We start from the raw sequence: 24,615 nt of genomic DNA on the forward strand, positions 1-24,615 counted from the left end.
AGTAGCAGGAATACTTCAGAGACCTCCTCAACCCCATTAAAACGCCTTCCAGTGAGGAGGCTGAGCCAGGGGACTCTGGAGCACACACACCTATTTCCGGGGCTGAAGTTGCTGAAGCAGTCAAAAAGATCTTCAATAACAGGGCCCCAGGGTTGGATGAGGTCCGCCCTGGTTTCCTCAAGGCACTGGATGCTGTAGGGCTGTCCTGGCTAACATGCCTCTGCAACAAAGCGTGGATGTTGGGGACAGTGCTGCTGGACTGGCAGACTGGGGTGGTGATCCCCCTTTTTAAAAAGGGAGATTGGAGGATGTAATCCAACTATAGGGGGATCACACTCCCCCGCCTCACTGTAAAGATCTACTCAGCAGTGCTGGAGAAGACAGGCCACCAGGTCATTGAAGCCGTGTGGTTTTCGTCCCTGCTGTGGAACAGTGGACCAGCTCAAAACCTACTGCAGGGTCCTCGAGGGGGCAATGGGAGTTTGCCCAACCAGTCCACATGTGTTTTGTGGATCTGGAAAAGGCATTCTACTGTGTCCCGCAGACAATCCTGTGGGGGGTGCTCCAGGATTATGGGGTATCAAACCCCGTTATATCGGCTGTTCGGTCACCGAATGATCGGCGTCTGAGCTTGTTCTACATTGCCGGTTGTAGGTCTGACTTGTTTCTAGTGAGAGTTGAACTCCGCCAGGGCTGCCCTTTGTCATCGATTCTGTTCATAACTTTTATGGACTCTATCCCTTCATATTTGCCAACATCAATTGCTATAGGCTTCAATATCCTATTCATTTGGCAAACAAAGACCTTTGCCAGTGTTTTGTTCAAATTGGTTATTCACAGTCAACATGGGATGTGTGAGTGTGTGTGTGTGTGTGTGTGTGTGTGTGTGTGTGTGTGTGTGTGTGTGTGTGTGTGTGTGTGTTGCTTCGCTGACCAAAGTTCAGGAAGACTGAATCCTGATATTTGATTTTATACTTGTCCTTTGTGAATTTTGTCAGTTACAAGCATATAAAAGTGTTCTGACACAAATTAACATTTTAACCTTCGTCCTCTGTTAGGGTCGCCACCGACCCATTTTGTAATGTCTAACACAGGAATCTCTAAAACTAACACAGGAGGAGGATTAAATGCTGCATTAAGAAATCTTGCTTGCCAAGCATGTGCCAGTCCTCCTCAGCTCACATGTGGTGTTTATCCCGTTTGCGTTCTCAACTGCTTCATCACACATACTGACACCTTCATTCTTCTTTACATCGACCAACACACACAACATATACGAGCATTGTCAGTCTACATGTGTACACAAAGTGACAGTAGACAATGTGACTGCAGTAAGAAGACAGTTGGAAATTCTGAAATGTGTGAAGAATCATGCTCCTGTATGTTGCTTAATTCTCAAGGGTTTGTTTCTTGTTCCAGTTCTCTAACCACATTTAGCATATCTACAATTGCTGTGAAAACAAATAACTGGTTTTAAAATGCTCAAGAAAAACATGGAAAGCTCAAGATCATATCAAAAAGGCTACACACATTAACATAGTTGAAAAATGAAACACTGAAATTGCAGACATATTTAGTGCTTACTTGTATATCATATCATTGTAGCAGAAAAAACCTCAGTACTTTATTCGAAAACAGTTTTAATAACCACTATAAACCATGGTCCTGTTACATAGGAATGTTTTATTTCATCTTAGGAAACTCTAAAAATTAAGCCTTCTGGTTCAGAAAAAGCCCTGAACAGTCAGTCATGTTTTAATTTCATCGGTGCCAGATTATCACAACTCCCTTTTCTCCATCTGTGCCACAAAGTCCCTCTGCTCATGACAATTAATCCAAAAGTGCAGCCGCCAGGATTTTAACAGGTAAAACGGGAGCACATTTCCCCGGCTTCGTTCCCTGTTCTGGCTGGCTATTACTTTAGAGTTGATTTAGAAAAAATACTAACAGTAACACTTTAGGGTCAACACTCTGCCCTCATGTTATATTTCATACTTTTGAACTCCATTTAAAACATTAGCTGCCTGTAAAGTTTCATTCCTGATGGTTCTTAAATCAGGAAGAAAAAAACAAAAACAGACGGTTACCATGAGGATCCAAAAGACCTGAAATATTTGGGATATTATCCATACATTGTTTTTTTAAGGACATTTGTTGCTTTAGAGGTTGTTTAATGTTATCATTAGATTTTAATGCATATTAGTAGAGAAGCATTACATTGATATATATATATATATTATATGATAAAATTTCTTTGAGAAATGTACATAAAAAAGAAAAATATTAATAATTTTTTTTTCATTTTAGTCTCATGTTCTGTATCGTAAAAGATTTATTCTGAGAGATTTTGATGAGCCTTTATCTGTAATTTCTTTGGAAATAATGAATAATCACTTTAAATGCCTTCAGTTAAAGGCAACTTTTTCTGTCCCAGGCACACGCTCAGGTTCTTTGCTGAAGCTGTGTGCTGCTTACTGTGACTCTCATTTCCCTTCCCCTCTAAACCTTTAATCCCTGACTGAGAAAAATGATGCAATCTGACATTCTGTTCTGAGAATCACACACAGATGCAAAAGCACACGAAACACAAATGTCACATGATTGCAAGACATGCACACATACATACACAAGTGAAGACACACTATCCTTACATGATAGGAACAAAGGCCTGGTACTGTGTTACTGATGCACACAGACATCAAGACAGGCACGTAATACACACAAGTTTTATCTTTACCGGAGAAGAAATAGAAGCTGAAAGCATACAATCCATGTGTCTGTAAAAGTGAGGTGTGATAAGTTCATGAAGATGAATATACACATATTCAAAAACAATGTACTCAGACTTGCAAGCACACACATACACACACATGCACAAACGAAAAAATAATTTTAATGCATAACATGGTACAAAGGTACTATAAGCAAAATACCATATATCTATTAAGCAGACTGTATCAAATTGTTAGTGTACATTTTATTCTTTTTTAATCAAAAGAAAATCATGTGAGAGCATTTAGATATGATATTTTCGTGAGTGGAAATCCAATACAAAATCTACTGAGGAAATTTACAGTAGTAGTGGTGCACCATACTATGAATAAATATTTTTATAACTTTTTGAAAACACCAAGTATATTTTATACAGATTACCTGACAAATTTTGAAGTGAGAGGAAATTATTTCCTCTATGGGTCTGACTTCAAATCAGAACTATCTCTGTCAAAGGGAAATATCCCTGCTGCAGAATCTGTTTTTAACCAGAAAATTATGTGGCTTGTTACCATGGTTTTAACTCCTTATTCAACCTTGCATTAACCAAAAGATTGTTTACACTTTGATCTCTGACTCATGCTGCTCATGTGGAGGCTCACCCACATCCATTAAAATGGACTCTGTTGATGAGAAGTGAATGCATACACAACTAGAAGTGCACTCGGAGAGAAGACCACTGCAAAAGGTCAGTGCCATCTCATATTATTGGCTGTGATATGTAAATGTAAAAAATAAATCAAAATTGAAATGACACAAAACTTCACATTAAGTTTTTAGAAATGTGCACCAATTGAACAACGGAGAAACCACTTTTTTATCATAAATTTCATGTGTTCATTTCAATACAATTATACTCAGTCTTATTTACTTTTAATACCATCTTAACTTCAGCAGCATTACGCAGTCTTGAATTAAATACCATAAGGATGGTGAATCCAACATAAGGTTTTTTTTATAATCTGATGCAGCAACAGTGATCGCGAGATAGCCCACCCCAATTTCATGGATTAGCGTCATATTCCATCTCTCAATTTTTGTGTTGGCTTTTCATAATAGTTGGTGCGCCCTGGTTTTTCTGTAATTATGTAATGTCACAAAAATAACATTACAATTGTGACACCTCTGTAAAAAGCATTTATGATTGAGTACCAATAGGTTAGTCTCAGGTTAATCCCTGGGGGTTCCTTGCACAAGTTCCTTTGATAATTCTACGAGCCTGTTTGGTAGAAAAATATTTGATTTGTTTGTTTTGACACAGGAAGCACGGATGGATGGCAGCTACAACAACATGAAAATCATCTCCAACAGATAAAGGCAGCTGACATGAGTAAGGCAGTGTCCTCACCAAGAGCAGTCTCTACAAAAGATCAACATATGCAAACTAAAGCTACAGATGTTTTCAAGTTAAACATGGGGAATCTGATTTGGATCACATGGGAGTGGCTCTTGGCCATGGTACTTGACCAAACCATTAACTATTGTTTCAGTGTTCACCTCTATTATGGAGATTCACAATAATAGCGACTTACTGTTCTGTTTACAAGCCATAATGTCTGCTAAACCATGGCCATTCCGTCATATTTCTATCCGGGTCACCCAGTCATATGTGTTATTGGCTCACAACATATGTCTATGACATTATAGGGGCCAGAGATTCTGAAGGGATAGAAGTCTCCCTTAATCTATGTTAATTGTTCACCAGTAGTCTGGTACAGTGATTGTGTTTTGTTTTCCCACTCATTTTCTGACTTCATGGTTTATTTCCAAAATCTCATAGATCACATACACGCACGCACGTACGCACGCACGCACGCACACGCATGCACTCACAGCAGATTCATATAGAGATTATCAGATGATCAGTCATGTATGTTAGTCAGCTAGTGGTCAGACTAGCCATCATAAGTCTGCTAAATCACTAACCGGCTTACAAGGATATTAATGATTCTCTCATTGGCACAGGGAGAGGAGATGGAGGGGCAACAGTAAGGTGGGAGATGTGTGGTGTGGGAAAAATGAGAGGAAACATATGAAAACCTGATTTTGAAGCCAGAGACTGTTGCACTTTTGCAGAAAAAATAAGAAACTAACTAATTTGACAGTTAGAGTGACAGATTATGATACAGTAAACAAAATAAATAAGGATATACACAGATCTGTAGATATTTTTATGAAATTTAACATGCTGTTGAAATCTGGTGGAAGAACGGTAAATCTGAATGCAATCAAGAAAGCAAAATGGTGATCTCTATCAGAAGCGATATCTTAATATTTGTATATACAAGTTTCATTTGAGTTTAATGATTTTGTTGGTGTTTTTGTTGTTTACATTTTTATAATTTGCTTTTTTTGAGATAGATAGATAGATAGATAGATAGATAGATAGATAGATAGATAGATAGATAGATAGATAGATAGATAGATAGATAGATAGATAGATAGATAGATAGATAGATAGATAGATAGATAGATAGATAGATAGATAGATAGATAGATAGATAGATAGATAGATAGATAGATAGATAGATAGATAGATAGATAGATAGATAGATAGATAGATAGATAGATAGATAGATAGATAGATAGATAGATAGATAGATAGATAGATAGATAGATAGATAGATAGATAGATAGATAGATAGATAGATAGATAGATAGATAGATAGATAGATAGATAGATAGATAGATAGATAGATAGATAGATAGATAGATAGATAGATAGATAGATAGATAGATAGATAGATAGATAGATAGATAGATAGATAGATAGATAGATAGATAGATAGATAGATAGATAGATAGATAGATAGATAGATAGATAGATAGATAGATAGATAGATAGATAGATAGATAGATAGATAGATAGATAGATAGATAGATAGATAGATAGATAGATAGATAGATAGATAGATAGATAGATAGATAGATAGATAGATAGATAGATAGATAGATAGATAGATAGATAGAGATATAGATATGATTCTATCTATCTATGAGCACACATGGTGGACATCTGCCCTCCCTCCCTCTCTCTCCCACTCTATCGGCAACCTCCACTCATTCATGGTCGACTAATCCACAACCCAGTTTAATCCCTCAACCTAATCATACACACGCACACTTTCTTTCTCTGCTCCTGCTCACTAGCCCACACTTCATCATGCTACCATAATAAAAGACAGTCAAACTGTCAATATAAACTTGCTCTGAGCAGTGAATATACCTTTTAGTTAAATAAAATTGCTCTGTTTTTCCTGTCTTTTACATAGAAAATTATCTTATTCTATAAGCAATGTGGTTCTCCTGGAAGGATTTAACTTGTATCTTAAAGAAAAAAAGGAAAAATCCTGCAGGGTGAACAGGTTTGCAGGTTGCAGGTTTGAGAGGGGAGCAGGATGCAGGTGTCCTTGCTTACAAATGGGACAGAGCAATAATTTGGAAGAATAAGCATTATGATCCACTTACTTCAGCATCATATTGTTTTATTGATTACAGTTAAATATTGCAATTTGGCTGATGCTTTTTTACAGGGTGACCCACTCTACCCACTGAGATCCACTATAAAACTGCTGAACTGAGCAGTTATGAAAAGACAGACTACACAGACTACTGTTAGATGTGCTAAGCTATTAGGTGGTGAGTTCCTAGCCCGCACTGCATCACAAGGAAAAATCATTTACAGCAGAGATATATATATATGTATATATATACACACACACACACACACACACACACACAGTCTGTTCATCGCACAATTTGCACAAAAAATCAAACACAACCGACACTCTCTTCGAAGGTCTTGTCTTTTAGCTGCGGGAGCTGCTGCTATTGACTGTTTCTCATTCTATACAACAGAAAGAGCTGATCAAACACCACCGACAAGCTCTCAAAAAACATGAGGGATAGTTGCAAAAATTCTATTGAGTAAAAGGAATTCTGGATTCCCCGTGTGCCTAACAAAGGCACATGCAGCAAAATAATGTTTCTGGATAAGATCACCCAATAAATTAAAATTACTGTATTCTCTATCAATGTAATGTTATAGACTGCACATCATCTATAATCCAGAGAACAACAGACTGATAACTATTAGAAATAAAATGCACAAAAAACGCTGCAACACACATGACTATTTACTATGACACTAATCAGAATCAAAAATACTTTATTGATCCCAGAGGAAATTGTGTAATTAATTTATTAACGTATTCAATGTATAATAATTAGAAAAACAACTGCATGAGGTAAGGCAGTTGTTCTATAGGATATATCATTTGAAAGCACACACTCAAAATACAAAGGACAGAAATTACTGCTGGACAACCTGAGGGCAACCTCATGATGATGAAAACAGTTGCACTGATAATAAAGTCTTGCAAGGACCATGAAGAACTGAATATAGTCATGGTTAGAGTGTGTTGAACACTGGTAGATGTAGTATACATTTATATAAATCTGTAGGGAAAATGCACTGCATGAAGTAACAATGTAATCTCAAGGACCATTAATGAAAAAGACTGAATTTTGCCTGTTTCAACCCATAGAGACAGATTCATCAATTTCAATTATAGAAATGGTCAAAGCCTTGTCCAGCTTAAAGTCTTCTTTTAAATCCTTGAATAAAACACTTACATTCACAGTATTATTTGACAAATCTGCAGAAAACAGCAGTGTTATGCACGAGTCTTTCCTCTGTTTTAATGGGAGCTTCTAATACACACACATAGCATGTATTGGGTAGTGAGCAATGAAGTGTGGACTTGGACAGTGTGAATAATCCCCATCTGTTGAGGGAACATGCTACGTTTCTGTGTCCATCTCTCAATTGCTCCAACTACACATATAAACACGCCTGCTCATTCACGCACACACACACACACACACACACACACACACACACACACACACACACACACACACACACACACACACACACACACACACACACACACACACAATTCCCTGTGAAGCTGAAACAGCTCCTTGCCAGTCTCTGAGACAGAAGCAAATGTTTACAGTAAGGACACATTTAGGATAAGCTAAACTAATAATTCAAGCTGCTCTATTGGTCACTTTGGGGGTGAAGTGTCACAGCATACCAAAGGCCAAGATTTTCCTTTTACACATTTCCCATGAGATCCGATTTTCTTTTCCAAGATCAAGGATATTCTACATAGATTATGTGTGTCTGTTTTTGTGTGGGGGTGTGTCAACAAGTTGTCTCCTTGTCTCCAAATATTAATGGGGAAAGTCCTCTGACGTAACAAGCTATTCGGCCAATCACACAAAAGCTAAGGTGTAGCCTGCAGTCTTTGTATGTGACCCGCCTGATGACAAACAGCTTATACAACCCCGATGACCTTGTTCTGCACAAGCAGAATTGAACATCTGCAAATGGCACGAAGAAACATGTGAGAGTACAAACTTAGAATTAGTGGAAACTGAGTAAAGAGCTCAGCTGGTTGAACAGAGTGTGGCGCCCTGGGATGCCCACGCAGGAAGTGATTCTTCCTCTTGTGAAAAACAATGATTTTTTTTTTCCAATCATTGTCTATTCTGCTTAGCCTCCACACAGAGCCACAGGCATGCTGAGGCCAATAGCAGTGGTCATGGATGGGGTGGGGCTTTAACCCAGGAGACCAGTCGATCACAAGGCCACATATAGAGACATACAACCATTCGCTCTGTTATCAATACCAATGGACAGTTTCCATTTTAACAACTGCTAGTTTTTGGTGTGATCGCAGAAACAACGAAAAAGTCTTCACAGGAACAAGAGAGCATGAAGACTGCACCAGACAGAACCCAGTCTGAAGTGAATCAGGAACTTGCTAGGAGATGGGAAGCAGTAACCGCTGCGCCGCTATGCTAACCAGATATTCAATACCATTTGAAAAACGATAAATGATAAATGATAATTTACTGACCCTTTCCCAATTAAGTGGTCTGATCTGTTGGCATTTTTGCTTATTGTTCACGCAATCTTTTGTTTATTTTAAGGGTAATTTTTTTCCACTCAAATTTAAGTAATTTGTTGCAGATTTTCAGGTAATACTGACTTTTTGTTTTATATTGCATTACAGTCATTTGGCAGACGTTTTTATCCAAAGGGACTTACAAAAAGTGGTTAATTTACTTTTTTCTAAACTGGATTTACTGATCTAAATTTTAACTACACAATTTTGAAAATGAGAACTGTTTCCTTATAGCCTCTCCCTCTGGCTTCAAGCCAAGGGACCTCTATGCCCCATGCTTTCCTTCAATATACTGCAATCGCAGACCATCAAAACTGGTTATTCTGTGTGTTTTGAGAGATTAGTTACTATTGTAAAGTGGTTGATTATGCTTCCAACCTTTTTAAAGCTGTTTGAAAGAGACTCATTGCTGGTCAAGCCATTTTATCTAAAAGTCTTGATTCAATGAGTTGTCATTTCTTCTGTTCAAACAAATCCATGAAGATGACAGCACATGTAAGATATGTGTCAGTTCTGGATGCTCTTAATACTAAATTCATTGCATCACATTTATAATCATAAGACTAGCAAAAAACATATTTAGAGTGCATTCCATCAAAGTGATCAATAAACTAAAAAGACAAAAAATGTATTTTGTCACGAAAAAAAAAAAAAGTGCTGTGAAGTGGACTTATTTCAATCTGTCCATATCTAGCCATTTCATCAATTCCAGGGCCAACAACACAATCTCACCGATGAAAAAACATTCCAAACAGCCAAGACAACATGCTCTGGAAATCCAAAACAACACGATAGGGCGCAATCAGACATCTTAACAAAGCTCTCCTTTTTGTTTCTTTACTCACCAGCTCTTGGTTGGTGGAGTTAGAGTCGTCTCCAGGGAAGGGGATGTAGATGGCTAAGGCCACACAGTTGGCAAAAATAGACAGCAGTATAAAGATATCAAACGGTCTGAAAAAAAAAAATCACTGTGAAGGAAAACTACTATTTCAGTATTTAAACAAAGATAATGTTGATGGGTTTTTACCCTTAAACAGCTCAAGCAGCAAAACATGGGACATCCTACATTATCTCTTTTTTTACTTTCCCTTTGTAGAGCTGATTTTTTAAGAGAAATCACTATTGTGGTTTATTTTCAATAATTTTCAGGAATAAAAATGTCTTTGCCAAGCAACTAATATTCAAGGCGTTGATCTAATTCGCCAATTCTTAAAAACAAAAAAATTATCCATCAGCTTCGTCAATCTCAACACTGATCAACACTATATCTGCACATTTTGTGACCCCACAAATCCCTGGAAAATGTCACTGCACTGCATACAAAAGTTGTATGAGCCCATCCACACACACCAACAAGCCAATTTTTTCAAGCAATTTCTTGCAAATTGTAAGGTAACATTCTTGAGATTTTCAACTAACCTCTTTGTACTTTGGGGATGTTTTGTTATTCATGGGTGTCATTTGTTCAATATGCATTAAAAAAATCAAAATGGGCAAAACGTTTTCGAGTATTTCCTTAGTAACCTCGTATAAATTTGACATTGTTATTGTTGGCGATTTGGGGATCTTTTCTTGCAGTTTTTAACCATTTTTATCTTTTTATGTATTTTTGTAGATTGTTCACTTGTACACACGGTTGGCCCACATCCACCCAATTAACATGTGCTTGACATCTTTCATTTTGGCACCCAAACACAAGCTGGTTCACTCTGGACGAAAGGATACTTCCATTCCACCAGGCTGATGCAGGCCCTGCGAATGGGGTTGTTGAGAGTGAGGCAGAACAGAGCTCTGGGTGGCCTGCTGTTGGTGGAGCCGCCCTGCTTTTTGCTTTTGGCATACTGCTGTCTCTTTCTCTGTGCCAGTGAGCCCACGGGAGGAGGTCCGGCAGTGCAAACTGAGGGCTGTGAAGTCATGTCGGGCTTCGCGACATCACCCTGCGCTTGACGAGCGGCGCTAATGGCAGCGTGCCACGCAAGGACCGGGCTAACCCCAGAACCGGTGCCGCCAGGACCCTGAGCGCCAGTGTTGGCTCCAAGGAGGCCATAGGAGGAGCCAACAGGCCTGCCAGAGCTGGCCGGGGCATGCAGGGGATCGGGTGGATGGAGATGGTGCAGGCGGGTGCGATTTGCAGACCATAATGCTGAGGTGTCAGCAGAGGGAGTGGTCCTTTTGTTGCTGGCATACTGTGCCCCTGCAAAAGGAGAAAGTCATTTTTGTAAAGCATGTAATGTATGCAACTAAAACCCCACCGCACTGTCATGGACCATTAGGAGACATTTTCAGTTCAAAAGCACTAAAACTATACATGCACAGCCATAGGATATGCACCAATTAAAGCCACTTCTTTTTCAGAATTGAGCAGAAATGCATTTGAGAGGCCAAATACATTAAACGGACTGGATAAGCTGCTTCTAAACAAGTAAACAAGTATATTTGATATTATGTGGTTCTGAAACAGCTTTGTAATATATTTCAATTTACTTCTATAGACTCCTCTGGTTTTCTTTGGAAGAAATTTTGCAACTGTTGTAGCTGGAAACAGACATTATGAATAACCAAAAAAATGGCTCCCTATCAACATGAGCAACAGCTTATTGGCAACAATCAACAAAACAATCAGATCTAACACAGGAACAGGACACAGACTGTTGATGAGTCAGAGATCAGATGCTTTTAATTTGCACATTGTTGCAGAATGTTATGTGGAGAAATTGGACAAATCTAAAAAGTCTAGGAGAGAAATAACGGCAACTTTGCAACTAAAGATAATAGAAACAATGGAATCTTGAAAACGAGCCTCATTGGTGTTGAATCTACATTTACACAATGAAGCGGCAGACAAGAGCTGAACTAAAATTTGAGGGAGACGTGCAGGGGTTAAGCTGCAAATGGGAAGAAGAACCTGAGCCTGATGTGTAGAGTGTGGTAGAGCGGAGCGGAAAGGACAGGCCGCATGAATGAGGGAGACTGTGAGAGTCATTAAAATCAATGCAAACCACGGGTTAAAAAAAAAAAAAAAAAAAAAAAAAAAAGATACTGTGCCCTTGACACATTGTAGCTAACATGCTACATCAGGGCTGTCAGAACTGTGCTGGTGTCACAGCAGAGCAACACGTTGACAAAATAAATATCATATTTAGACACCGATGTTTTCAACATTAATATTATGGTGTGTAATCATTTGTGGGCAGTAACATATCTCATACACACCAAAAATAAAATTTCTTTGTAATTCACTATACTTCATTATCTTATAACAGCATGATTATTCCTGGTGCATTTAGAGGTATTGTTTCATGTTTATTATCAGCTTTGTTATCTGGGAATTAAGTAGCTTGATCACTTTTTGATGATTTGAAGAAGACTGCAAGCAGTTATTTGGGGGATTTGTTGCAAAAATTCACAGAAATACTTGGCCGTACATGTATTCAATTTTTCTCTCTTTCTATTAGAAATTGTACATCCCTTTTGTCGAAGTACGTTCACTGAATTAATCTTGACTGTGTTCACATACTTGGCCAGTAACCCTGATGGTGATTTAAAAACAAAGATAATGAGAAAGAGGATAATAAATGAAGCTCAGACAGTTTGACAGTATGGACAGCTGACTGAAATTTGTAAATGAAGGTGCTGCTGCTCATCGATCAGGAGAGAGCAGTTTTAGAGTATCCCCCCCTAAAAAAAAAAAACATGTTTGTATTTGCACCTGTAGTTGAGGTTGTCGACCCATCCAGATAATTTTAGCGTGAACTGCTGTGTTTTGCTGGGCACACGCTAGGAGAACATCCAAAAACTCTGAAAACCCTCAATCAAGGTCCCAAAGGGATGAAAAAAAAAAAATTCAACACCAGTGGCTCTTGTCAAAATGTCATCCAGTTCCATTTCACAGGAGAAAAATCAGACATCTCTAACATTCAAAGCAAAACAATGTAAAGGGGTGACAGCCCTACCTCCAATAGGAAATGTGCCCGTTTTTAGTAGAGTATTCTTCTCTAGTGTCCGATTTCTCCGGTGATTCATCTCACCTCAAAATCTGAAATAACTTTCAGCCCATCTCTGTTGTATTTAACCCCCCTTTAAAAGTGCAGCTGCTTTTTCCCGGTGATGGCAGTCTGTCATGGGATGAAGCAGGATTTGTCTCTGCCGGAGGACGCACATCTGTCAACTGCTGACTGACTGTTGAGTTCATTTGAAATCATGCATAGTTTTTATTGTTGTCGAGGTTTATTTGCTTGGTGCTGTCATTTTAATGGTGGGTATTTTGTTGGCAACGATTTAAATCCAACGGGATTTGCAAGAAAAGTTAACCGAGCGTCGCTCTGTTCATTTCAAGGCTGCAAACATCCAAAGCAGTTATATTGTTCCCAAAAAAAAAAAAAAAAAAAAAAAAAAAAAACACCGACCAGAATATAGCAGAGCGAAAAAGAAGTCAACCATTTTCAGTTTCCCAATACATTTGTAGATCTTCAAATCCCCGCGGGACGCATTCATTCACAAGCCCTGTCAACCTGTGAGGTGAACTAATTGTTGAGACAACGCGTGTGTTATCAAATGATTTATAACAAGAACTCGCACACACACACACATACACACAAACGCGCACACACACACTCACATCCAGTCCATCAACCGAACGAGCGCTCGCCCCTCTCTCTCTCTCCCCGAGCTCCAACTCTCCTCCTGCGCTCCACGCTCGGCGTTTTTTACCTTCTGACAGTTCATCTGCTTCTTGCATCCTCGAATCCACATCGAAAAGATCCGCTTTAAATCCAACTCATCGTTGGAGACACAGCCGTGAGGTGTCGACGAGCGAGCCGGTAGCCAGCCGTTACCCCGAATTGTAAAACGTTCTCCGTTCGCGAACCCTGAGAGGAGCGCCGAACATGTTCGCCACATCCGGGTGCCTTCGCGGCGGTTGCGAGGGGGGGACGCGCTGACAGCGGCAAGTCAGTCCTCTGCCGTCAGGAGGACTGGCAGCGGCGAACTGCGGCCGAACCCCCCCAGTCGCCGCTCGTCGGCACGTTCAGGAACAATTGGAATCAGCCGCACCTGTTGCGGCCTCGGAGAAAACGTCACAGACTCCGGTTGACTATATCGAGCCAAGCGTAGAGTCTCAGATACACCGATTCAAGAGTTTCCCGATGGGGGCATACCAGATGATGGTTACTCATAGCTCTAACACTTGATCAACACATTGAAACACATTCAGAGATGCAAACCAGTATGGCAACATTCTACCACATATTTGTTTGTATAAAGTATCACTATCATATACAGAGAAAGACACGCCTATCTCCCTCCCTGTAAAAATCGTGGCCTTCATTTATTCATTTTCTCAACTTGAAATCTTCAGAGATTATGAGCGTTCCGTTTCTGCTCGCGTTGACTCCAGTAAGAACCCGCGTCTCGTACTCGTGGGACCGCAAGATGCCATTTACGAACATCAAATGCAGGCGACGGAAGTCTCAGATGAGTTCCCGCCACCGTGTTTTGACTCAGCCCCACCACCAACATTCCCTTCTGTACCCCGACATATTGCAGGTCCTCACTTACCCCTTCGGGGTCTTCCCCTTACGATGAACGGCATTTGATCACCTGGCTATCTTCAGGGGCCTCATGGTGCCTTTTTCCTGCCGTCTTTCTGCGGCGATTCGAGACCGAATGAGTGGTCGGAGTTGTGCTGGAAGGTTACCAGTGATTGGATTACCTGTGCCTGTATAGAGGATAACCGGTAGCGCGTAATCCCCCGATTATAATCCCTGCTCTAGTGTCCCCACAACAGAAACTGAGGCAAGCAGCCGCTGTTCGAACTGATCAGAAATGGTGCATTATGAGGCTTGCCTTTCTGCTATAGAAATATTCTCTTTACATAACTGCAATAATCACAGACAGCCCTGGGTGTTGTATTTTCGGAGGTTAAAACTGAGATATTTTTTGAGTGAAATGAAACCTCACAAATTGTGAAACCCATGTGAACTGTTGCCGTGTAAACAGCTGTTCATTTAGTTGTAATGCAGGAAGGATCTCAGATTATAGAGGACATGCCAGATTGAATCCAAAATTAAGTATTCCAATGCAGCACTGTGGTGTTATGTAACATTTTGCCATGTTTGTTTCACCACAATATCCTCCAGTCATAAAAACCTAAATATTATATTGATGAAGTAGAGATATACAGTTTACATTAGGTTGTTTTTGTATATATATATGACACCCATCACATTTAAAGTGCCAGTTCTTCCGATGCCCATGTTTTCTAATTGAATTTGGTATAATTGAATTTCACTTGATTTAACCTAATTTCCAATACCCACAAGGCAGTGATCGAATATTCCCTCATATATTGGTAGACAGTATTAATCTCAATTATTTCAACTGGTTTCAACGTGAATTTCAAACATGTATTTGGTCCTGAGAAGCTTTAAGTCGTTTTGGGAAGCACACTGTCTAAGCTCATGATGGTGGACATAATTTCATACCAACATTTCCATTTTAAGCAGCACTCTAACAAATTGGGAGTGACCTAAATTACGTTTGAGATTAATCTGCGAGATAAATAAATCTCTTGGAAAGTTTTCGAGCGTCGATTTCCGGTTAGAGCGGAAGTTATAAGTGTCCGAAGAAATCCGTCCGTATGGAAGCAATATCACGTTCAAGATGGAGACTGTAAATGCCGGACATATGATGAGTTTAGCGGCTCTACAAAGACAAGACCCATACATACATAGATTACTCGATGTTACCGGCCAGGTGGCTCTTTACAACTTCAACTCCAAATCGAACGAATGGGTAGGTTTTTCACAAGATTTTAAATAGTTTCATGAATCGCCATGGGAAAATATGCCAGGTTTCATCTTAGCATGCTAAAGCTAATTGTAAATAAAAACATTACGATGTGTGTAAACATATAGATTCAGACCACTCGAGATAACATCACCAGCATACAGTGTCGAAACGCGTATTGCTCTTCATGTTCCTGTTTTTAAAAAATGTAATTTTGGTGAAATAATGTCTTTGCTAATGTCTGGCCGCGTTAATTATGGATGCTATTCGTGTTTTTAAAATGGCAATTAACTGGGTTAAACGTCATCTAATCTTTCGCCTCAGGAGAAGACCGACATTGAGGGCACCTTGTTTGTTTATGCGAGGTGAGTTCCCTTTGCTTTTATCAGCATGATGAAGACATTTGTTAGCTACAAAAATCGCTTTCCCCTGTAGAGGCCACGATCTTAGTAAAGAAAAAGCACAACAGTGACGCGGGTGATCAGTTCAAATGAAACAGTAATGAAAAAGGAGGAAGAGCTATTTGCAATAACTATTGTTTTGGCGTTGTACTAAAAGTATACGTATAGATGTATTTCCTGGAGTAACAATGGTTTCCCCTGATTTGTAGTCATATTGAACATTAGCCGTCGTAATTTATCAATCAGTGAACAATATTATAAGTTTACTCTTATTTGTTTTGGGTTTTTTTCCTCTGGACCCTGATTGAAGTGACATTTCATCAATCTGATAAACATCTTGTTTTTCTCCCTGGCTTCAGTAGCTTTGTCCTCCACAATTTTTCTTTGGCTGGGGATTGCAATTACTGCTTAATCCACATTTGAGCAATTGCCAAAACGAAACACAGCAAAAGATTACACTATAATATAGGTCAATGTCTATTAATGTACTATAGATGAAACTAACTATTTATAATATTCTGTTTAAGTCATGTTTTTTTACAAATTGTCACCATTTTAGGTCTGCCTCACCTCATCATGGTTTCACCATCATGAACCGTCTGAACACAGAGAATCTGGTAGAGCCAATCAACAAAGACTTGGAGTTCCAGCTGCAGGATCCTTTCCTGCTGTATAGGAATGGCAACTGTGAGTATTTTTTTTTAATTATGCAGTTCTGTGTCAGTGTCGAGGATAAACCTGTGTTGTGATGTTTTATTTTTTTCTCTGAAGTCATGTATCTTTAAAATACACATTTTTTTGGTCATGTAATCTTTTTTTCTTTAAGCAATTCTTTGAGAATGAAAACCTCATTCGCAAATTGGAACAAATCAAAGATTTAATAAAAAAATGTAAACGTTGCAAAATCATTAAAACACCCTGTTTCAAAGCATATAAAAGAATATAGATATATGATTTATTTTTCTATAATGTATACCAGATTGCAGTTGTACTGTGAAAAATGGGTTTGTAATTTTGGTCAAAAAAACTCGTACCAGTGTTGTTGTCTCAGTCTTAAAAGCCTTTGGAGGCTGCAATGAATAAAGAGATAGTGACATTTATCCTCTATATGTAGCCCATTATGTATGAGCCGTGAGTAGTGGGCAGCCACTGAACAACACCCAGGGAGCAGTTAGGGGTTCGGTGTCTTGCTCAACAACACTTTGCCAGGCCTTGTAGGAACAAGAGAATTGAACCGGTGTCTTTCCGGTTCAAAGAAGACCACTCTACCACCGAGTCAGCCCCCCAACAATCAAAAATTAAAATTAGGAGAAAAAAAGTAAGTGAGGGGGCAAACAATTACAGGGGGCTTCATGGATTAATCTGTTATATCTAAAAGACACAACTTTTTAAGTTCTGGAAGGGGTACTTAATTCTCCATTATAAGAAGAAAAATTGAAGTTCAGATCCACACAAACTTGTACTATAATTAAAAAAATTTTACATCTACACATCATTTACTAAACAGCAGTGTCAATATGGGTTATAAAACCAAATCAGCAGAAAAAAATAAGGATGAAAAATAAAACTTTAAATGTTGACAATACACCAAATTACTACAACCAAATTATGTTCAGATACACAGACAGACGTACGTGTGTGTGTGTGTGTGTGTGTGTGTGTGTGTGTGTGTGTGTGTGTGTGTGTGTGTGTGTGTGTGTGTGTGTGTGTGTGTGTGTGTGTGTGAATTCATGTTTGAGTGGAAGAAAATGCATGTAGGGAAACTGAGAGAAATATTGTTGTAAATTTCTGTCATCTCAAATGTGTAAACCCATCCTACACCAAAAACAAGATCATTCCACAAAAACAAGCACTAGCCTTACAACCCCAGGATTTATAGCGTGAAGCAGAGGGAGTTTATCATAATTCATCATATCTACAAAAGATGTTTCTGCTGTATTTTGTGGAAACACTGCTGTGTTGCTGTCTCTATCCCTGAAATGCTAGCACCATTTTTGAAAGTAAAATGGAAAGCTTTAGATATTTTTGATATCCACTTGCACACACACTCGCACATACTCTCACTCACTCACATAAGTAACGAGCGTGGTACCTTTACAAAAGCCAAGCAAATATGTCCTCACTGTTCTCGATAACATTTCTTCTCCCCCTTGCTTGTTGTCATTTCTTTGACCAAGTTTTTTTTCATCTTTTATACAAGTGAAGGCCAGGAGGCACAGACAGTTCAAGCTCAATTCTGCCTTCAGCATCATTCTGCCTCACTGTATGATTGGCGATCCTGCCGATGTAATCGTTTCATATGCAGGATTCCCTCGTGATTCCTCAGTCAAGCAACATCATAGCAGAATGCAGCAGTAAATGAAAGGAAGTGTGACGGGGTGATATAATTTATCAAATCTTTAGAAAGTAGCTGACAGCGTTGCCTCCAAGATAATCAACTAGAAGTCTAAAGAGAAGCTTCATCAAGGCAAAGAATAAAGAATGAGATTGTTTCCCCATTTGTTTGCTTATGAGAAAAAATAGCATAGCCAAGGTCAATGTCAAAGGAGATTGCTCCCCTTTTGGGCTGGGTTTTCCTATCAGCCTGGCAGGGATGGAAGACATGATGTAATTTTCAGTCCGTGTTAACGCTGGTGCAGGTTCTGATTACTCCAGTCCAAGCACTGTTGCCATTGTAATTCCGTTGATTGAAATGAAATCCAATAAAGATGGGTGAAGTTAAGTAACAAAATCGGAGTTAGAATTTTCCTAAGTGTGTCTGGCATCTGACAATCACTTCTGGAAGACTGCCAGAGTAAAGACTGCGTGATGAAGTTGTCTCCTTCTTTAGTCCTGCTGTATTTCTTTCACTCCTCTTTTCTGCAGTCCATTTGTTCTCTTTGCTGATTCAGCTTGTCCGTCATGGTTCCTCTCAGACACCAGTGAAGACTCTGTCACGGTAGCGTAGCTTCTGCAATTGAGAGAAAGATGAACGTCCTCAAGATGGTTGCAGGACAAAGGTCCTAATTAGGGTTTAAGTGGATGACTGAGAAAATTGAAGGTTGTGGAGCAAAAAGTCCAGTGACGAGAGGCTCAAGACCTTACAAATGTTGAGATTAAGGGTTCTGCTGCTTGTGTTTTGCAAGCCTTTCTGATTGCTGATGAATTGTCTAAGGCTGACAAGTGTAATTCTGAAGAAAGCTGGTGGGTAAGTGTGTTTTGAAGGATGCTAACAAACCTGTTGACATCTTTCTGTACTCCCCATGGTCACATACTGCATGGAGTCAAACACAAAGGTTGCTAGGTTACTTCAGGTACATGAGGGACATGTGCAGAAGAAGCAGAAGTGATGCCACTGTTTCAGCAAATCAGTGTTGTTTGTTTTTTAAAGTAGCTTCATAATATTCTACTTTTAGATCATGATAACTCGTCCAAGAAGATGTATTGCTCTCAAAGCCTCGTGCAGCAGAAAATAAGAAACCTTTTAAGTGGCAGGTAAATTGAGTGTGAATCCTGTCCTTTTCTTTGCTGTTACTCTTCCTCTTGATTTATGGAAAACAGTTGTTGTTTACAGTATTTTTCACTTGTAACAATACATCATCATTTCCGGTTGAATCTCTTAGGGTTCTGTCCCTGGTTCTGAGTTCTGTGTGGATCACAATGCTTTTATAGTATGTAATATTATACTTTATAATGCAACTGTTTGAACAGAAAACATTTCACCTCTTTTAAGTTCCAAGTGAGTCAGTATGGTGATTGGAATCAGAATCCGCTTTGATGGCCAAGTAGATTCTCACATACACAGAATTTGGTTCCAGTTTTTCATTACGCCTAATGCTAATGTGAAGGACAACAATTGGTCAATTCAACATTATACACTATACAAAAATTAGTAAGTGGTCATTGAGATTTACTGACCTTTGCAATGACAGTCATAAATTGAGCTCCATCCAGTGTTTGCACAATTTATACTGCTAAGTAATGCTCTTGGTGTATAGCCAGCACAAATACACAATGTTATGTCTTTCTTGCAGTGGGTATCTACAGTATTTGGTTCTATGACAAGAGAGACTGCCAACGCATCGCTCAGCTGATGGTCAAGTGAGTAAACATAAACAAACTAGAAAAAGAGAGTCTTTCAAACTCAATAGTGTCTATTTTAATTTTTGAGGATTCAGTGTTCAAAAGCAGCTCTGTCTCTTGAGGTTAACGCACTGTTTAGAATATATTCATATATTTATATTATATTTGTATTTTCTTTTTTGTCCAAACTCTTAAAACCTCCCATAGGATTGTTAAACAAGAAGCAGAGCATGCCCAGAGAGAGTCTCCAGAGAGGGTGGAACCAAGACGGACCAATGGTGTTGCTGAACCACGGCCCACAGACATCCTCGAGTTGCTCAGCAAAGCCAAGGAGGAATACCAGAGAGTGAGGAGGCAAACACACTCACCCATGTTGTTTTGATCCATTGCTTTATCAAAGGATTTGTATGTTTTTGGGGGTATGTCAGCCCTCCCAGTAAAGTAGTTCCTGACCACGCCTCTTCAACATCGACTCAGCACACTCACCCATGAGTCAAGCAAATGCGTAGGAGATTACATTGGCACTAAATCTGGGATTATTCCAAGCGTGGGGGGATATATAGGCACCCAGTTGGAATTCTGCCTCTTTACCTGATATATTTGTTTTGCTGTTGTCTGTTATGAGGTCATCATCTGGCTCTTGTGAAATGACTGTAATTTCAGATCTGTGTGTGTGTGTGTGTGTGTGTGTGTGTGTGTGTGTGTGTGTGTGTGTGTGTGTGTGTGTGTGTGTGTGTGTGTGTGTGTGTGTGTGTGTGTGTGTGTGTGTGTGTGTGTGTGTGTGTGTGTGTTGCAGACTCAGGCTTGTGATAAAGATGTGTCTGCAGAGCTGAATGTGAAAGTAGCTACAGAACATGCCCACAGCACACAGCAGCCTGACAAGGTATATGCAGTACACAAATATGTACATATAAATACATATAATAATACTGGTTGTATCACTTACTGATGTTTTGGAATGGAAATATTCCCCTCCCACATAAAATGATACAATGACTGTGGCGCTTGAAGGAGCTGCATACATTTACTAAAAAGAGCCATCACCAAACTCTCCTAGATGTCAATTGTCTCTGATGCCACTACTGGTCAGTTTGAGTTTATTTCAGCTGTGGTTGCATAAAGTGTATTTAAAAATTACCTATTCAAACTGCTTATGCTTATTTTCTTTATTTTAAAGACGCAACTTAGCTGTCTTCTCTAATGTTAAGCAGTTTATCGATATGGATTTTACTGTGATATACACTTATGATCTTTTATCAGGGATTTCTTTACATCCAAAGTGATTTTCCAATACTACAACTAGAATCAGGAGAAATTAACATGGCAACCATGCTGTATTCTATATGCTTGATTTTACAACTTTCTCAAAGATACTGTTTTTTTGCCCATCAGAGCACACACACTGTTGTGAAGCAGATCACAGTTGAGGAGCTCTTTGGATCCTCCCTCTCTAAGGACCCCTCTCTGCCTGCCATGCCAGCACAAAATAACACCAATGCTTCAGGTGACCCCACTGGCGCATACCTCCAGAACCATCCCTATACTGCTCCAGCCCACCAGCACCCGCTCCTCCCTCCACATCTTTCAGGTCAGGACCAAGGTTCAAACCAGAGACACCATAGCCACAGCCTGCTCCCAGCTACATATGCACTTCACCCCAGCCCGGTGTTCCAGGCAGTGGGACCCAGGTCTGACCCTCAGCCTCTGTGCTCAGTTTCGCCTTTCGTGATGCCTCAAATGGGCTCTGAGGTCTGTGCTGCTCCCAGTGCCACAGCAGCCCCATCTGCGGCTCCAGCAGGCTATTTGGGACAGGAGATCCTTGGCACAATGAAACCCACAGTGCAATCTGTGAACTCCGATATCCACAAACCCATTCTTGCACCCAACTTCCTTCCAAGCACATTGGTCCCACCGCACAGCTTTCAAGAGCCAGTGGGCAAACCAGTTGTCCCACACGGGAAGGACATTGATGTTTTCTCTAAAACCCCAAACCTGATCAAACCCATGTCTGTAAGTCCCTATTTTCTTCACTGCTATTTTTTTATTTTGACACATTTGATTGTCTCGTTTCCTGGCTTGACAGGATTCCTTCATCTAATGTGATCTTTTCATCTTTCCTCCACTTTCAGGCTTTGCCCATGAGTCCAGGTCTTGCTATCCCTGGCTCGGAAATTTCTGTGCTTCTGTCTCCCAGCGCCTTCCAGCAGTCCCTTAGTAAGAACCCGGCTTCAGGAGTGGTGCCTCCTGCCCCCTCGGAGCTGTCTTCAGCCTCTGTTGGGGCTGTCGAGCCTCCAGAACCTCCCAGCAGCAGAACACAGCTGCAGGACACTCTGATACACCTCATTAAGGTACTGTGAAAACATCAGCTGCATAAAAGCAATAATGCGGGACTTGAGTCTAATGCTAATACACATAGTGTTGCTTATTTCAATGTATCTACCTACTTCTTCCTCCTAACACAGAATGACCCAGACTTCCTCACTGCCATCCATGATGCCTACCTGCAGAGTGTTTCCAAGGACTTCAGCAACATGAAGCTATAGTCCAGCTCCTCTCCTGCCATCGCCACCGCTACTGTCAGAACTACAAACAACCTTTATAATCTGTTCAATGACTAGATTTTAATAGGAGTCAAGAGAAGTTAAGACACACCATGTGCATGAACTTTGGTAACAAAGTCTGTTGTGAGAGGTTCAAATGCAGTACACCATTTTCCAGTCTCACAGTCTTTATTTCCCAAATTATAACCATCAGGGCAAAAATGGATGATTGACTCCTCTATTACTCTATCAATGTGTTAAACTTGCGTGATTGATCCACGGAGACCAGGACCACAGTGACACATCAGTGACCACAGATACTTTCACTTTTAATTTTCTAGAATGAATGCAATCAGGTCAGCGCCATTCACTCCTTTTTTGTTTTTAGATTTTTTTTGTGATGCAGGAGATTTAGAACAGCGTCAATGTGGTTTGATTTGACTGCTGAATATTAGGGGAAAAAATTCTTTCAACTGCAAAGTGGGTCTCTGCAGAAAACTCCCATCTTGCTGTGTTAGACATTTCTCACTCAGAGTCTTTTCCCTCAAATTGCTGTTGATGCCTGTATATTTTTGTTAGCAACCCAGAGATAATGCAAACAGATATTCATACCTATGCAGATTGTGTGACGGCTTGTCATTGTCTTATTGGAGACATTTTTCCCAAGCTCTTAGCAATTAGAACAGACATCTTCCACACAAGTACAAAGACCCATGCAGCAGATGTTTTGATTTTTTTTTTTTTTTTGCTGACTGGCATGTGTTCATAAACACAAGGAAACACAAAAAACAAAAATCTTCTTTTATATTTAATTTCTTTTCATGTCCTCAATTGTTGTCAGTGTCTTTCATTTCTTCTTCATCAGCTCAGCTATTAGTACTTGGAAGAGAACATGCAATAGATAACGACTACAGAATTATTAGAGAGCCAGGCGTATCATAATAATATAGGCAAGTTTATCAAAAAATGTTTAAAATCCTTGCGTTTTTCATCCATTGGATGTATAATTAGATTTACGATGGCTATCTTTCAACAGCTCAGTTCCATTAATACTAATAAAATATTACCTTAGTATTAGCAGACAGAAAAACATTGATTCAGTACAACTCAACAATGCAGATAGTGTTAATGTGACGCTCTTAATGTGTTTTCTGCACGGAACCACAGCTTTGTGTCTGATCCCGTTCAGTGAATGTAGATGATGTTTACTTGCAGTTCATACGTGCCAGTGTCTGTAACTTTAAAGTTGACCTCGGATCAATGGAAGAACAGTGCCAGTTTGGCTCTGTTAAGGAAGGGTTGAGGAAAAAGATGTGGAACGAGCATGACTTTGTACACTGAATTGCCCTGTAAAAGCTCTTCCTTTCAAAGGTGATTTTGGCCAAGCATATGCACAAATGAAAATGACATTTTAGATTGTTTTGAATCCCCGTCAAATATTTAACATTTTATGGTTATCTTACACGGAGGTATAATTTATCTAAATGGCCAAAAGTATATGATTTGCTAAGCATATTGGGGAATAGTCTTTGCAAATCCTATTCATTTTCCAAGATTGCTGTTAATGTGCGTGTTTTTGTTTACTATTTTTGATATTAAAGATTTTAAACTAGAATTGTCTGTTTCTATGATTTGCTGGAAAGGGGCCTCACTGATCTCCAGTCACAGGAATGTGGCTGTTTTCTTAGGTTTGTCCTCCAGTGAAGAGTCCTCCAGGTAGATCTGGACAAATTAATGCTTATTTCATGTTCCATGATTTTTTTTTTTTGTGGGTACATAAGACATAACCCCTCAATATAAATGGACGCTGAACTTATGTGTAAAATAATTACAAAAAAAAAAACGGCCTTAATTACCACAACACAAAATAGTACTCTTGTTGAAATCTGCCTTATAGTCTGTTGACATTTCGTCACACAAGTATGTCCACATTACAGAAAATTCGAGCTTTGAAATAACTATCCCACAACACCTGCAGGCAACAAACTAATACATGGAAGACCTTATAAATATAGACACAGGGACTACTGACGTGCATAGCACTCTTTGCTCCGCATGTAAAACAAAAACCTATTT

The 24,615-nt window shown here is 39.5% G+C and overlaps 2 protein-coding genes across 18 annotated transcripts in view; one reads left to right on the top strand and one right to left on the bottom strand.

Moving 5' to 3' along the window:
- cacna1db (calcium channel, voltage-dependent, L type, alpha 1D subunit, b) overlaps window positions 1-14,427 on the bottom strand; it is an 84,894-nt gene extending 70,467 nt beyond the window's left edge. For 14 of the 15 annotated variants that reach the window (XM_086159259.1, XM_086159264.1, XM_086159258.1 and 11 more), the window contains exons 1-3: window positions 14,307-14,427; window positions 10,476-10,944; window positions 9,596-9,701 (exon numbers count right to left, since the gene is read on the bottom strand). In XM_086159259.1, coding sequence (XP_086015385.1) covers window positions 9,596-9,701; window positions 10,476-10,944; window positions 14,307-14,340 — 609 coding nt within the window. In that variant the 5' untranslated portion in view covers window positions 14,341-14,427. Of the gene's footprint in view, window positions 1-9,595; window positions 9,702-10,475; window positions 10,945-13,460; window positions 13,682-14,306 lie in introns of those variants that run through there. The other variant, XM_086159252.1, reaches the window with a different exon arrangement.
- A 976-nt stretch (window positions 14,428-15,403) lies between these two features.
- Window positions 15,404-24,154, top strand: dcp1a (decapping mRNA 1A). 3 transcript variants are annotated; one of them, XM_086159746.1, is made up of 10 exons: window positions 15,404-15,542; window positions 15,861-15,901; window positions 16,497-16,624; window positions 19,951-20,017; window positions 20,207-20,345; window positions 20,796-20,882; window positions 21,392-21,503; window positions 21,588-22,009; window positions 22,129-22,347; window positions 22,462-22,692. In XM_086159746.1, the coding sequence occupies exons 1-10, from the start codon at window positions 15,411-15,413 to the stop codon at window positions 22,540-22,542; spliced, it is 1,428 nt and encodes a 475-aa protein (XP_086015872.1). In that variant the 5' UTR covers window positions 15,404-15,410; the 3' UTR covers window positions 22,543-22,692. The 3 variants fall into 3 exon arrangements, with proteins under 3 accessions (XP_086015872.1, XP_086015871.1, XP_086015874.1); XM_086159745.1 differs by having other exon boundaries at window positions 21,392-22,009; window positions 22,462-24,154; XM_086159748.1 differs by lacking the exon at window positions 20,796-20,882 and having other exon boundaries at window positions 21,392-22,009; window positions 22,462-24,154.
- The last annotated feature ends 461 nt before the right edge of the window (window positions 24,155-24,615 follow it).

Source organism: Fistularia commersonii, chromosome 14 (genome assembly GCF_037954325.1).
Source record: "Fistularia commersonii isolate RoL2024-O1a breed Wild chromosome 14, RoL_Fcom_v1.0, whole genome shotgun sequence".
In the NCBI taxonomy this organism is placed as follows: domain Eukaryota; kingdom Metazoa; phylum Chordata; class Actinopteri; order Syngnathiformes; family Fistulariidae; genus Fistularia; species Fistularia commersonii.